This window comes from Chamaea fasciata, unplaced genomic scaffold (genome assembly GCF_029207755.1).
Source record: "Chamaea fasciata isolate MVZ Bird 193981 ecotype frontalis unplaced genomic scaffold, bChaFas1.0.hap1 SCAF_3, whole genome shotgun sequence".
In the NCBI taxonomy this organism is placed as follows: Eukaryota; Metazoa; Chordata; class Aves; order Passeriformes; family Sylviidae; genus Chamaea; species Chamaea fasciata.
The window spans coordinates 82623078-82638276 of NW_027094088.1; the positions used below are offsets into that span (position 1 = coordinate 82623078).

Genomic DNA, 15199 nt, shown 5'->3' on the forward strand with positions numbered 1-15199 from the left:
ATACTTCTTATGTTAAAGCACTTGGACAAAAAATTTTTAAGGGGAGAGACCAGTAGAAATGCCTACCTGGTAGCATTTTCAGGTGTAATGCAACAGTAAAGAAAGGTATTGGAAAACAAAAGGTGAAGTATGGAACACTTACGCTTGCCAGCATGTAATCAGAACAGTTATCTGTGAAACTGGAGCAGAGCTGTTTGAGCAGTGTATTCAGTCACTGCCAATTCTTGGCCTAGTTAGAGCTGCATGCTTGAGACACCATTTCCCACCACTTTCCCTTTTCCTCCCACTATGCAACACTTTCCCTGCCCCAGTCACAGTTTGGCATCAGATCGTGCCAGCCATGAACACTGCTGCTGTTTACTGCTGAGTCATCACTTCACCACTGTCACAGAACATCATCATCACTGGTCCGACAGGAGCATTGCAGCAGCAACCCTGTGCTACACAAAGGGAGAGAAGACTGCAAGATATAGGCAACAGAAGAGCTGATCTTTGTACGTTCCTCCCGGAAAAACTCTCTTAAGGAAGTTCCCTGGGGTCTATGGTCACTGGTTTGGAAACAGCACCATCAGCTCTCCCCGTGCTCACATGCCATACCTCCAGAGTGCCCAAAGAATCAATGCTCGGAGGCAATGGGAACTAGAAGAGACTTCCATTGTTTATCATGGTGTTGTTGAAGCCTTCTGGGGTTGACAGATGCCACTCCAGAAGGTTAATAAGATGAAGAGAGCTCTTCCAGCTGGACCGTAAGAGGGATTATGTCTGAGCAGCAGATAAACAGATTATTCCAGAAACAGACACTGCTTTTTTTTAAAACTTCGTCACTCCTGTCTTACCACTCCAGTTCCCCGGGCTAGAAGTGTGGGCGTCGGAGGGGTTCGCCCAGCTCTAGCACTCTGGCACCTCTTGCACTCTGCCTAGTTGCAATTCAATGCAGTCCAAGGCTGGAGACACCTGAAAAATAAAGACACTTGGGGATTTTAGTTCTCTAAGAAAATAGAATTCTTCTATTTGACCAAAATATTCTTGTTTCCTGCATGACTGGTCTTGAAAACTGTGAATGATCAATAGACAGCATGCATTTGAAAACTGGATTAATATTTTTCATCATTTGCCTTGCTCTCCAAGTTCAGGGAAGCAGAGGTAAGTTCATATATTAAAGGTTTAGATGAATTTTACATTGCATATATTGAAAAACAAAATATTTGCAGGATCAAGGGCTTTCATATTACAGATTTTTTTGTTTAGAATGTGGTGTTTTGACAATTCAAGTCAAGACACTATGGTTACTGATACAGCTATAAAGCTGAAAAAGGAAATACTGGCATTATTTCTTACGTGTGTTTTGCAGGTTTTACAATATCTGTAAAAGATGTCATTTAGCTTCATTTTACCTGAATATGTTCTGTTATGAAAAAATATTGTCTGTGAGACAAATATATAGAAAGTGAAAAAAGGCTGAAGGATCATCTAAGTGTTGATGTGGTTAAGGATGGTCTTTCATCACTGAAATGAAGACAAAGTAGCAAAAGATATCTGCATTTACTAGTGAAGACAGTTATTCTGATTATTAAAAATAACATCAAAAACTTCTAGATAGACAAATTCTGGAAGAATACACCATACCGGCAAATATACAAAAAAATGCCAATACCAGTAAGGATTAATGTAATAACTATAAAAAACAGGATATGGGGAACTGCTCTGTACTTAGTACATCAGCTAACTATTGCTCTATTTAAAAACATGTAAAAGTTCACAATATTTATAAAGCTACTTCAACAACAAAAAAGAAAAGATGGTGATGTGATTTTCCTTGGTTAGTCCCATATTCAAAAGCTTTAGAGCTTTGGGGAATGCATTTAATTTTGGAGGAGGTTTCTCATTAACTTTTCCATCTATGCTTTGATATTTGCATAATTGAATTAAAAGCTAACATTACAACTGCTATGTGTGCTCAAGTCAATGACCTTCTAATTTTATGTCAGGCCTGTTAATTAAATGCAAAGAATGTAAAATTATAAAAGATAAGTCTCCTCAATGTTATTTAAATATTTGTTAGGGAGACAGTGTGAGATATAGTTTGCTGTCAATACCATTTCAAAAGTTTTATTTACACATTTGGGTTTTTTTTTAAGAAACCCTTGCTTTTCTTAAAGAAATACAGAAATACAGACCACAGTTCTTGTATCTCAGTTAAATTACGTAAATCTTTTCTAGCAGACAATTAATGTACTGAAAAAATCTTTGGGAAAATATATAGTTAGCACTAGAATTCTGTTCTGTGGCTCTTTGATTTTACTTTTTGATTCTATGCAAATAGATGTAATCACTAATGATATTTTGGAAATGTGGCAAAAATAAGAGAATGATGGTATTTCCTATCTGACAAGAAAACAAGTTTTATGAATTGTTTTTGCATTTAGGTTGCATATTCTGTGATGGAAAGAGACAGAATGAATTCTGGGCAATTCGCGCATGCTTGACGGCATCACTGCAGCCCCTATTTGTAATTACAGCTTAGAAAGCAACAGTGGTAACAGCAGAGTCACATCTGCGGCAAATTGTGACTGCATGTTACAATACACTTTCCATAAAAGACCAGCAAAATGATGGGGGGGCTATCTTGACTGTGAGGAATACTAAATGACTAGAAATACTAGAAATATTCCTTGCCAGAAGTTCTATAAAGTGCATGTGGTGTGCATAAATGTATAATAATAACCTTTTTTGACATTTAGTCATGACATACATATTATTTTTAAATTATTTGATTTCCAGTATCAGCACACAGATCTCAAAACCCTTAATGCTTGTGTTAAGAAACTTCTTTTCCAGAGCAGAGATGATTTCAGAGCTGTTATTTTATGACTTAGCATTAGGGTCAGACACTTACAGAAAATATGTTTTCAAAGTATATAGGGTCTCCCAGAAGTTTGCATATTTCTATGAATCACTCATTAGGGCTCCTAACATAGGTGTTTTGAGACCTTTACAGTCATTCAGATTTGCAGTACAAGTAAACTGTGACAGACTAGGAAATAGACTAAGATATAAAACAGCCCCATCTTAAAAAAAAAAAAAAAATCTAAATATTTAAAAGGGTGGTCAGTTGATTTTTTTCCTCATGAAAAACTAAAATTTTAATTCTTTATTTTCTCACAATTATATTTAACTAAAAGTGGATTAACAAATATGGAGCTTGCTTAGTAATGTCTTTTGGTCCTTCCTCCCTCTCCCTATTTAAGGACCCACAGAATCCTTCTCCCACCCATTTGGAGACTCTGCAGGAGCACCTCCAATGCCACAGTAAACAAACAGGAAACTGTAGAGAGCAAAATAAGAGTTATGGTGTTTAACTTTGCCCATAATTTTGCCACTGTCCTGACAAAAACTGTCTCTAGCAATGGAATAGGAAAGTGAGAGGGATAAAAACTTTTTAACAGCAAAAATCTATGCACAAAATCTGAGTAGCACACTACTGAACAGCCCGACTAAATCCCAGAATGCAGAGGAGCTTTGAACTCTCAAAACTCTGCCTTGATTTTGGGTACATCCTAGACTTGATACTGAGAACATAGGGGCCAGAGCCCGTTCAAGGCTGTTTTGTGGCATTTTTTTATTCAGCAAGCAAATATCTGCTATTTACTCAGCCGTTCCTTAGGACACAAAGGCTTTGTGTGTGCTCTATGAAATCATTTTAATTCATTCTGACTCACCCCTTCCCGCTAGGCTGTTCTAATTCAGCAATAAATGTTTCAGATCTTCATTACTATAATTGCCCTCAAAAAATTAAAAAAAAAAAGGTTTAAGCAAATTTGTGCCAAAGGAAAAAGAAAATCAAGGAATATAAAGCTTCAAACAAAGAATGAAAACAAGATATATCTGCTTTTTGCACTAAGATTATCTTCTACTCTCATCCATAAAATAAGAATTATCATGTTAAAGTTGGCTTTCCTGGTTGGGCTTATAAACTTATGAAAAGTAAGACTTTCTTTTTTCTCTCCTTTCTCAAACAAATGTAACACTGCACTATACATGGGATTTCATTTTTTTTTTTTCTGGATAAAAGCCAACCTTTAATATAAATACTAGACCATTGTCACAGAATCCTAAAGATTAATTCCAGAAATAGTCACACCTGTGGCATAGGGACTACTGAACTGCATGTGCATGAACAGCAAGATATGTGGGATTTTTCTCAGAAAACACCCACAAGATGATCAATATTAATAATCAAAGGTTGTCTCCTTCTACAGGACATTCATTTACAGGCTACAAGAAAATAACTGGGAGTCTTAACCTACCAGAAATCCAGATTGTTCATTTCTCAGCTAATTTTGGAGTGTTTGTGGTTTAAGCAGTGCACTAAGTGAATGGCCAACACCCATCACATAACAAACATGGTGTGTTCATTCCAGAAGACAGTTTTTGTTCCCAAAGGAAAATTCTGTATGCATTCAACTGTATTTTGATGCTTTAAAGTATTTTAAATATGTTTTCCTTCCTTTTTTACCTCTGTCCAACCTAGTCCCTTTTGGAATTAAAATTAGTCCTCTGATCATTCTCCATCACATAATTCTTCCATGTTAATCAGGAATTAGGTGCACTATCTTGTGCATTCCATGAGGTTTGTACTTTGTAATTCCAACTGTATTTCAACTTCTTCCCCCTCAGAATGTGTGATACTGAATAACTCACTTCTTAAAAAGAAAGAAAAATCTATCTGCTTTCATATACATGTCTGCTGGCATTTAGTCACTGTCAGCTGCTATTTGCTAGACAGAGACTTCAGAACAGTAACCTGTTTGGAAAACATAAGATTAACAATCATCTGGGAGTACCCTGACACCTGCCACAGCATAGGTGCGTTTATATACCCTTACATAATTGTAGCATGCCTTATCATTGTATGCAAGCACACCACCAGTTTTACCCTCACCAAACAGCTGCTCTGACAAAGTAACACTATTCTCATTTCACAAAAGCAGAGGTCCTGAGGTGTGACACACAAGCTGAAGTCCTGGCTTGTAAGAAGCATTGCAGTCATAAAGCAGGACAGCACCAGAGGTTGCTGGGCTGATTCTCAGAGCATCTTCCTGGTTACACAGACATCTGCAAATCAGTAGGACCCAGGCTCACAGCTACACAACTAATTGTATTTAGGCCACCATGCTTGTCTTTTCATTGGTGAGGTTCTCTACTGGCTTCTAAAGTTCTGCTTCAGTGCAGAGCCAAAATAAGCTTCGTTCTGGCCTCTCAAATGATTCAATACCTCCCTCAGACTTTACCCAACTTTATATTGACAATCTTGGTACCCCTGTTACCTAAAATACCAGTTTAATAGCTGTGTTGCAGGTATACCTTTCATACATACGACTAAGCACAGATCATAGAAACCCCAGCAGTTTCAGGCAGGAAACAGCAATGCACTCATCTTTAATTTTGTGATTTCATGGTGATGGCACAAAATGAAGACATTTCAAGTTCTTTTCCCTTTCTTCTTCTCCCTCGAAACAAGAATAATAAATTGTCATGCTTATATCAAGAATTGGATTAGGTGTCCTCCAAACTAAACTTGGTCTATTCAGCTTGATACGTAACTAAGTTAAGTAAGGTTAAGTGCAAGTCATGGTCTGTCAAAATGAGGTGAAGTCAATTAGCCAGAAACTGTAGATTGTACTGCAGAATGAGTGACCCCAAACTGTAAGAAAAATCCACCAGTTCCAATTACACAAGCTGAAGTAAAGAGATGACACTGGGGCTCCTTGCACCCTTTCACACACCAGACATCCTAATTGTTACCACATGTGAATAGAGTTACCTCAATAAACCATTCTGCACTGCAACTCTTTGACTCATACCATCAAAACTGTTGAAATGTTGACACACATGGCAAAGCACCACTGGAACTTGAACTTACGCTGTCTGGCTGACTTTCTCAGAGAAGACTGTACCTCTTGAGAATGACTAATCAGAAAAGTAAGAGCAGAGGTGCTCAACAGAGTGTTTTATCACTGCAGATTCAATCCATCCCTCCAAGAACTATTCAAACATTTAAGGCATTTTCTTGCAGCCCTTGATATCATATCCATATCAATTAATAGAAAAGCCTTTCAGGTCAAATGCTTCTAGGATGGCCAAAGAAATATAAATAGATACGTTTCATACATGAGCATTAAAACTAGTCACACTTCAATGCTGTTTCTAGTCCAGGTTCTGGACTTCAAGCAGATTGTTGCAAGATTCACAAACTGGCATTGAAAGCATAGATGGCCTTTGATATTTTTTATGAATTCCAGCAGCAGAAGCAAGCACAGCTGATGAATAAAAATTTTCACCTTTTTTGTCTGAAAGAGAATGCAAAAATTTCTGCCTTTAAAGAGACATACTATATCTATGAAAACACAAGTTTCTTACTATGGTTTTTTTCAGGTTGCAAGAAAATGTGTCAAAGTCATATGTTGACTCAAAGATTTCAGCATGTTCAATATTTGTGGTGGGTACAGACAGCATTTGTTGTGAATGTGGCTTCATCATTAGCATATGACATCTATATTCACAAAAGCAGGAAAATCTCACCAGTTGCATGTTATGCTTTCTATTCTCATCTAAAATAGGTAGATAATTTACTACAATTATTTTTCCATGAATATTATAATTAGTATAATTCAAAGAAGTTACTAAATTATCTGCTCTAGAGAGAGAGACAAAACTGTTTGTCTTTTATAAGGCCCATGCATAAATTTCATAAAAACTGTTCCAAATTCTTTGTTTCTTCCTGAAATTGGTTATCAATTGTATTTCTCTACTTGGCATAGAAAACCACACAGATATATGTATGAGCAGAGGAGGAGGGGAACAGCTGAGGAATTCTGATTTCTATTTTAACTTCCCAGTGTTACCTACTTGCAGAAATTAAATTCTTCACACTTATTGAAATCCAAGAGCAAATTGGTTGATGACAGTCATGATCTTTGGTACCAAAATGTAAATCCAGGTTAATTTGAAGAGTTCTAAAAAGGAACCATTACCTAATGCCATCTCCTGGCTTTAAACAAAAACAAAACAAAAAATTTTCTAGCATTTAGTAAAATTTCCACATTTACTAATGTCATTGTTTATTTCATATATTTCAGAATAATTTATCACATTCTCCTTCAGATTTATTTCCATACATGTTCTGAGGTGTAGGTTGTTTCATTATAACCAAACATTTAGTATTTTTAACGAAAGGATTACAATAGGAATGTATCACAAAGATTCATGGAACACTTACACATTAACAGTAACCAGATTCTTCCTCTTTCAAAGACATTTAAAGAAACATTATCATGCATTTCTGACAAGAAGCAGGATTTATAAAAACCAACCATTTTCCTGGATTCTTGAGAAGGAAACCCCTTGGTAAAGATCTAATTTTTAAAATGAACATAGCCTTGAAAATGTTGAAAATTATAGAACTTGCCTTTTAAGCAGAAGCTTGGAACTCCTCTCCTGTGTTATAGAGAGCTTGAGTGCAACTTCTGAATATGTGAAGGTGATGTTTTTTCATGCTGAATCCAAGCAAGAGATATAGGGATCAGATATATTTTGTCTTTTGTATAAAGTCTCCACTGCACAAGCAGAGACTGGCACCTGCCTGACATGTAAAGGTGATGCCGAGTCTTGCATAATATGAGATATGAGCAGGTACAGGAAGGGTTCTGTAGTGCTAAGTGTGTTGCCATTGTCTTTGTGGTTCTTGTACAGGAAGTTCAGGAGTGAATTTTAGCCAGCTGGATACAGGGTCTTCTAAACTGGAAGCCTGGACCTGTCCCCCATAAAGACAGAATTGTCCCAATTAGAGATGCAGGCCCCATTCCACAGGCAATGTTACTGTTTAGTCACATTTAAGAATGGAATTTACAAAGCCAACATACCAAACAGGAATTACCAAGATCATCATTGTCCATATTCAGTCTGAGAAAATTACTTACTTTTAATATATATGTCTTAGGCCTCTTTTCTTTTGTGGAAATGAAGGCATTCTCAGCCACAATTCCTCTTCTGCTGAAGCTAAGCATCAATATCAGCAAAATTTCCCAACAGCAGTGGATATTGCCCTCTTACTCAGCAGCTCACTTGCTAAGTGCACCAAACTTGAAGAAGTGAGATCCAAAGTGAGTTCCTCCCTGTGCCTCAGCTACCCCAGTTACAGCCCCGATAAGACCCACCAGGATGCAACAATCATCATGGCTGAGTCCCTCAGCAATTCCTTTTGAAGTTCTTTCCCCTGTGTGTATTAAAAAAAGTTCAATAATATACTGGACATGATCATAAGTTCAAGCAAGCCATATAACCTTGGTTTTAAGGGCACTGAGCTCTCAGACAAGACCCGAACAGATTAAATATTAGCATTAATTTTTCTAGTATGGAATTCCATACCCTGAACTTTTCATAACTGTGAGCCTTTATGGTTGTGAAAACACACTTGGAAATGCAAAGCAAACACGGTCGAGGTAGCAGTATCTGACAAAGCACTGGCAAAGCAGCCCGGAACATCAGCAAGAGTAAAACCTCCACTTTCACATTGGCATGGGAAGATGGAGATTACTACACACAAGATGTAGGTAGCATTTGGTGATAAACTCATGCCATATTTTAATCTGTCCCTGCTCACCTAAGCCCCTTCAAATCCAGTTAGACTCTTCCCACGCAACAGATCTGAGGAAATATGCCATGGGAAAAAAGATTTTAAAAGGAATATGCAGAGAGGACATGTCATGGGTACCCAGTCTGCCACTGGAAAGCGCCATTAGAATGTGGGATCCTCACTATTGCCAGAACAGGAGGAGAGACCTCTGGGTGAAGTGACCAGGTATTTTATTAGTTCTCTTTGTACTTTCTATGCTCCATCTGGTGTTGACACTGATCAGCCCACTATGAAATCTCAAGATCAACTTTTCATGACTAGTCAGCCGTGCTTTTGTTACTGGCTCAATGATCAACAAAATGTTGGCCCCACTATAAATTGAACTGCAACTTGTTTACAGATCTTTGTTGAATTAACCTTCCTGATAAGCTTTCCTCACTTTATTTCGACATTTCTCTTTACATAAGCCTTGTCTTTTAATTATTATTTTATTGTGCAGGCAATATGTCTCATTTATCAATCAAGCATTCCTCTCTATTCCAGGAAGATCCAGTGATTTTTCAGAATAATCTGCTTTTTCACACATTTCAAACCTTTTGAAGATTTTAATGATTAATTATTCAGACTTCAACAATTTTGTCACCGTGAATTTTGCTGTCAAATCTTTAGCTACCATACTTTTAATTCTTCTCTTAGTATTCCATAGCATCTAAATTTTCTCAGGTAAAATAAAAATAAATGCTACATGGCAAAATAATGCTCTAGATAAATATTCCTACCCAGAGATCATCTACATTGCTGAAAAATGCAAATTTTCAACTCCAAAACTCCAACTCCAACTACCAATTCCAAAATCTGAGGCCTTCCAAAAGTAGTACTATTAACAGAGAGAGAAGCATCCACTATAAATATTCACTATTTCCATCTATATAGAGAAGCATCCACTCCATTTACACAAAAAGGTACAAATAAAACCCTCTTCCTCCTATGTTTATAATAGCAAATTTAAAAAAAACAACCAAAGCTGACCAATTATCTGAATAACTTTTCACTCTTTTTCTCCATAATCCATTTCAATAGTGATGTACTTTTCCTTTTGTTGACATGCATATTATTAAGAATTATTTGAAATCTGCTCCTCCTGCCTTGTTATTTTAGTTAGGGTATAAATTTAATAATGCAGGTCTCAAGAGACATAGGGAAGAGGCCTGGCCTAATTTCAAGGATGTCAGATTTTTAATATGTGAAATGAATACCATTTATCTGCCTGAAACCAAAACCTGAAGAGCAGTACTATGCACTTGAGAGACTGGTATGGATATCAAAGCACTTTGATTAGATCCCATTTGAATTAGATTGCTGTATCATATTTTTAAAATTGCTTTATGGTGTTTTGAAAAAAATTTGTTATATTTGTCTAAGTTCAGGACTAGATGTCAGGAACTCCAGAATTTAATAACAGCTGACAGTGATTCTGTAGATAACCTTGGTAAAGCTACCTCAATATTTTTCTGCAGGGATGTCACCTAGAAAATTTGGACATGGTGTAGATTCTTTCATGTGAGAATAAAGGAGAGTTAGACCTTTGTGTGAGGCATCTTGGAGACTAGCTGAAGTAGAGTAAAGCATTATCTGAATTCTACAGTTTTCTGGCCTTCTGCCCTAGAACTATCAAAGAAAAAGAAAAAACTTAAACATACCTTTTAAAAGTAAAAACTGAGACAGTCATGTCTGTGAAACAATAGGGTTAAATAATAAAAAGTCAAATTGGGCCAGGTAAATTCCTTGTAAACACTGAATATTTTAATTGCATATGCTTGTATCAGAAGGAATAATTAGAAAAAAATACAGATGTTATTTATTTTAAGAAAAGATAACCAAACTAGTGTTATTTGGATTATTTACATGATCAAATGATGTACCTGTAAAATTTGCATCACTCCAGTTTATTCAATTACTATGTTGCATAGTAAAAAAGAAAGGGATCAACTAATATCCATGGATTCAATTTCATACTAGTGTGTGTTTTTTTGATTTTTTTTTTCAAGCCAGGACACTGAAATCAAGGCATCTAAAAAGGTAAATAGATGGAGGCATATTTTAGTAAAGTATAGAGCTGAAACATCTGTGAGGCTTAGGTAAAAATTTCTCTGTTCAGAATTTCCACAGACACAGGTGAAAACACAGATCTGAAGAATTATGAGGAAATGTTTATGTCAGAAGGCAAGTTTTCTTCCACCCACAATCAGCAAAAATTAGGAAATTCATACTGGACAATCATGTGGAGAGAAAGGCTTGTGCTTTCTCTGACTCAAATTTTGCTTTGGTAAAAAAGTGATTCCAAATAATTATGATAAGAGATATTCTAGTAAGAGAAATTTACTAACCATAAGATACAAATTAAATTAAACCTATTGCAATAGATATACTTTAGAAACAGATTAAAAAAAAAAAAAAAAAGAGCATTGAAGGGAAAGAATGAAAAGAAAAATAACTTAAAAAATTTATACCCACCCTAAACAGGGAGGCAGAACAGTGCAAACTGAAAGCAGAAAATATCTAGACACTTCTCAGAATGAAAAGCCCAAATAGGGACCCCAACATAGAGACTTTGAAACCATTACAACAATCATTTGAGAAGAATTTTCTTTGTCAGTTTTACAAATAGCATAATTCTTAATTCAAGTTAAAGACTTAGAGGTAAATCCTGGTGAAGAAGCAAATCCTTCAAGAAAGGCCTCTGCTTCATACAAAAGCTATCAAAGAGCTTAGTGACAAAATCCTCTGCCCCAGTTGGTCGGGCTGCCCAGGCAGCTGGTCTATTGCAGTTAATGCATCTTGTGAAAGGTAACAGACTTACAGCTGGCTACGTTTCATGTGGATTCCTGATTCTCTCCTCCAGACGACTTCAGGAATCTGCTTTGAGATTTCAGTGGCATTGGATCTTCTTCTCTCATCCCATGAAACATTCAAATAACTCTGTGTCTCAGCTGTTTCAGTGTTTGGCCACTTCTGGAGTATGTTGAACCCAATGACGTGTTTTCTCAGGGGAAATTCCTTTTATGCAGTTTATGGTTCATGACCTGACACTGATGTGGAAAAATTACTGCCATTTCATTTCATTTCATTTCATTTCATTTCATTTCATTTCATTTCATTTCATTTCATTTCATTTCATTTCATGTCAAACATTATATGACTGCATCATCATTTTAAATTACCTTGCTACAATTAGGCAGTTATAGGTCTGCAGGTCACTGTCTCTGGCATGCATTAAAAAGTAATAACAAACAGCTATTGCCTTTGTTTTATAACTTCCTTTCTTTTGGACAATATTCATCACAATCAAGCAGTCGATGTTTTTCCATATCAGAGTAGCAGCTAGCTCAAAACACAGATGTTACTACTGTGATCTCTACACAGTAAATAATGGATGTTCATTTGGAAACTAATGAGAACTGAGATATATATAGGTAGACATACATATGTATATGTCTACTGGCACACACGGTAGAACTTTCCCATTCTTCATTTCACATACTATTCTTTTTATAAAAGTAGGTTCTTCAATTATTTTTCTCTTACCATTTATCTGCCCACTTTTCTTTAAACATTTAATTAACACAATTCCAAAGTGTCAAGATAATGTGTTTTTAACCTTCCTTATTTTCTCTTGATTTGCCTAAGAACAGGATAATTAGCATTTGTTATATGTAGCATGACATTTCTTCTTTCTCCAGCAAACTGATAATTTTTTACTCTTATTTTTCTCGATAGTGCTACTCCTAATGAACTTACTCTTTTTTAACCCTATTATTTCCCCTTATTCTTCCACTTGAAGTTTTAAAACCATTTTTCCAAGTCATTTTTTCACTTGATTCATCAGGATTCAGGAACACACATACCTTGCCTAAAGTTTTCAAATCCTTTCAATTTGTCTTTTATTCTCCTTATATTTTTCCTTTATTTTTCATCTAGTAGTTACTGTATCAAATTACAACCAAAAAGGGAATTTCCAAATTTGCTTTAACATCTTTGTTAACATGTATACAAAATTTTGGAAAAGAACCTAAAAGATACTTCTGTCACATGATCCTGCAAAAGGCTGTATTTTAGCTCACTTAAATCTGTAGTTTATACAATATTTTTAACATTAATTTTTTTTCACATTAATTTTAGCTACTAAGTCATGTAATGCTGCAACACAAATACTTGGGAAGTGGAACCAGATGAGTCCTGAATTTTTGTGATGGGGGTTCCTATACTTGAGGTTCTCTTGACAGCCTAGAAGCTTTTCCATTTTTCATAACTGAATAACTTCATGAGTAAAATTCAATCCTAGGTCTTCAATTCCTTGTCACTGATTTCACTTTTTTTCTACTGTAGCTGTTCCACTTCGCCAGGAACATTTAAAGATTTATTGAAATATGATGCCAGAGCCTTCACAACACCTATCATCTAGTTGTAAAGAAACAATCATAGTCTGTTCTGATTAATACTTCAGTTTACGTGAGGGAAGGATAGAAGAGTGGACTGTGGAGTAAAAGAGAGACTGGAAACAGGCCTTTCTTTTCCGAAAGGCAAAAAAACTCCTGTTCAACTTTTGAAAGTTTCAGGTTCTAGTTCTTGGGATAGCTTCAAGGTTATGAACCTGATTTGAAGGGAGATGTCCCCTGAAGCCCAAAGGAAAGATAAGATTTTAAAGACTTAAAGTACAACTATTTCTCATTTTACTTATCTGCTAGTGTAGACATTACTTATCACAGTACCATAAATTTCCCTACAGAGCGATATGCTCACAAATGAGATGCTGCAGCACAAGGTTCAAGCACTTAAGTGTCTTTTGTGGATCTAATCCAAAGTCACTTTTGAAAAACAAGATTTAGAGCTTCTGAAACTTTTACCCTGTGTGTCCTGGGGTCACGTGTTGAAATACAAGGAAATTAGTTACCAAGTCACTTGAGCCTCAGTTCCCCCGTGTGGTCAGAGGCTGCTTCTCCTCAGCACAATAATTCAATCAGCGCATTGATCCCATGATAATGCAACAAAAAATTTTTCAAGTTCATGTCCATTTTCAAGATATGAACTTGCACTGGATACCTACTGCCTAGGCAAAGTATGTTTATGTACCTTCTTGGTTTTTGCTTTTTACAGAAGTTCCTAATAAAATAAACCGTGCTGAAGCCAAACATCTTGCAGCCACCTCAGGGTCAGACAAAACAGAAAGAACAACAAAGCGGTCCAGGATATCGACCATAAGGAGGATATTTGACATGGCAAAACACCGAACAAAGAGGTCATCCTTTTTCTCAACGGGTGTGAAAGTGTGCCCACAAGAATCAGTGAAGCAGATTTTAGCTAGTCACCAAGCTTACTACAGATTAAGAGGTAAGATGATTATTGTAGTATGTACTACCTCCTTCAACGTCTTTCCTCTAACTGAGGAAACAGTAATTTTCCAGAATCTTGTTCTTCACCTTTAGGCAGTGTATGTGCTATTGACTTTATGCTTTATTTTTACATAGATAATCAAACATTACATGTGCATTAGCAGGTTTCAAGATAGACAGTTACCGGAAGAAAATAAAACAATGCACTCAAAGGACTAATGAACTCAGAGTAATTGCACAGTGTTCTAGCATGGCTGAACATGAAGAACAAATTGTGCTTGCATTAGCGTTGAAAGAAGTACAACCTTTCTCTAAAGAGCAGGTACCATCGTTGCTACTCAAAACCAATAGCACCAGTTTAAGACAAGTATTGGATTTATTAAATGGGTATTGCACAAATGTGTTGGTGTATCTGTAGTTATATTAAGTCTATGGCAGTGTTGGTGTGCAATAAACACTGAGATAATTCCTAGCAAGTCATGAAAAAAGCTTAGGGAAGAATAAATATTTGAGACATTTTAAAAACAAGACTTTCTCAACTAGGTCAGTCCATTCCCAGTGCTTTTTTTTAAAACTTCCATTGCCTACAGAAAGCCTATCAAGCTACCATTCCAATTTTTGGTCCAATTTTCTCTCTTCCTTCATCTACCCCTCCCAGTCTTTCATCCTGTAGCTGTTCTATTTTGTGTTAGAAAAATGTGTGTATTTGCACTGCACCTGAACAGTCCAAAGCTAATTCTAAAACCTAGTCAGCATTTCTGGGCTAAAAGTATCTAAGGCACCATCTACTCCCTAAATCACCTTTCCTTATCTATTTTCCCTCTTTATCAGGCAACATCCCTTCATGTGTTACCTGGCTGCTCCTCAGCTCTCTTTCAGGGAACCAATTAATTCCTTCTGAAATGAGACTTGGATGTAGAACTGCAAAAATTTTACTCCAGCAGCCACTTGCTATAGGCAGCATGGGAGAACTACACTAATGTCTGTAGCTTCTCCTACAGATATAAAAATATTTAGTACCCATTGAAGCATCCAATGGGCATTAGACAGAAATCTGAAATGTGCCACAGAGGTTTATCCAAAAAGCATTTCTTAAATAGAAATTAATCTGGAAAGTCCCTGAAATTCCCAGGTTACATCTCAGATTGGGCTGAAAACAAGCTATCCTATAACA

The 15199-nt window shown here is 36.3% G+C and overlaps 1 protein-coding gene across 1 annotated transcript in view; it reads left to right on the forward strand.

The window, feature by feature from the left end:
• Positions 1–1076: 1076 nt before the first annotated feature.
• The window catches only part of IMPG1 (interphotoreceptor matrix proteoglycan 1), a 51864-nt gene continuing 37741 nt past the window's right edge, over positions 1077–15199 (forward strand). Inside the window, exons 1-2 of the mRNA XM_066179656.1 lie at positions 1077–1143; positions 13790–14023. Of these exons, the coding sequence (XP_066035753.1) occupies positions 1077–1143; positions 13790–14023 (301 nt within the window). The remainder of the gene's footprint in view (positions 1144–13789; positions 14024–15199) is intronic.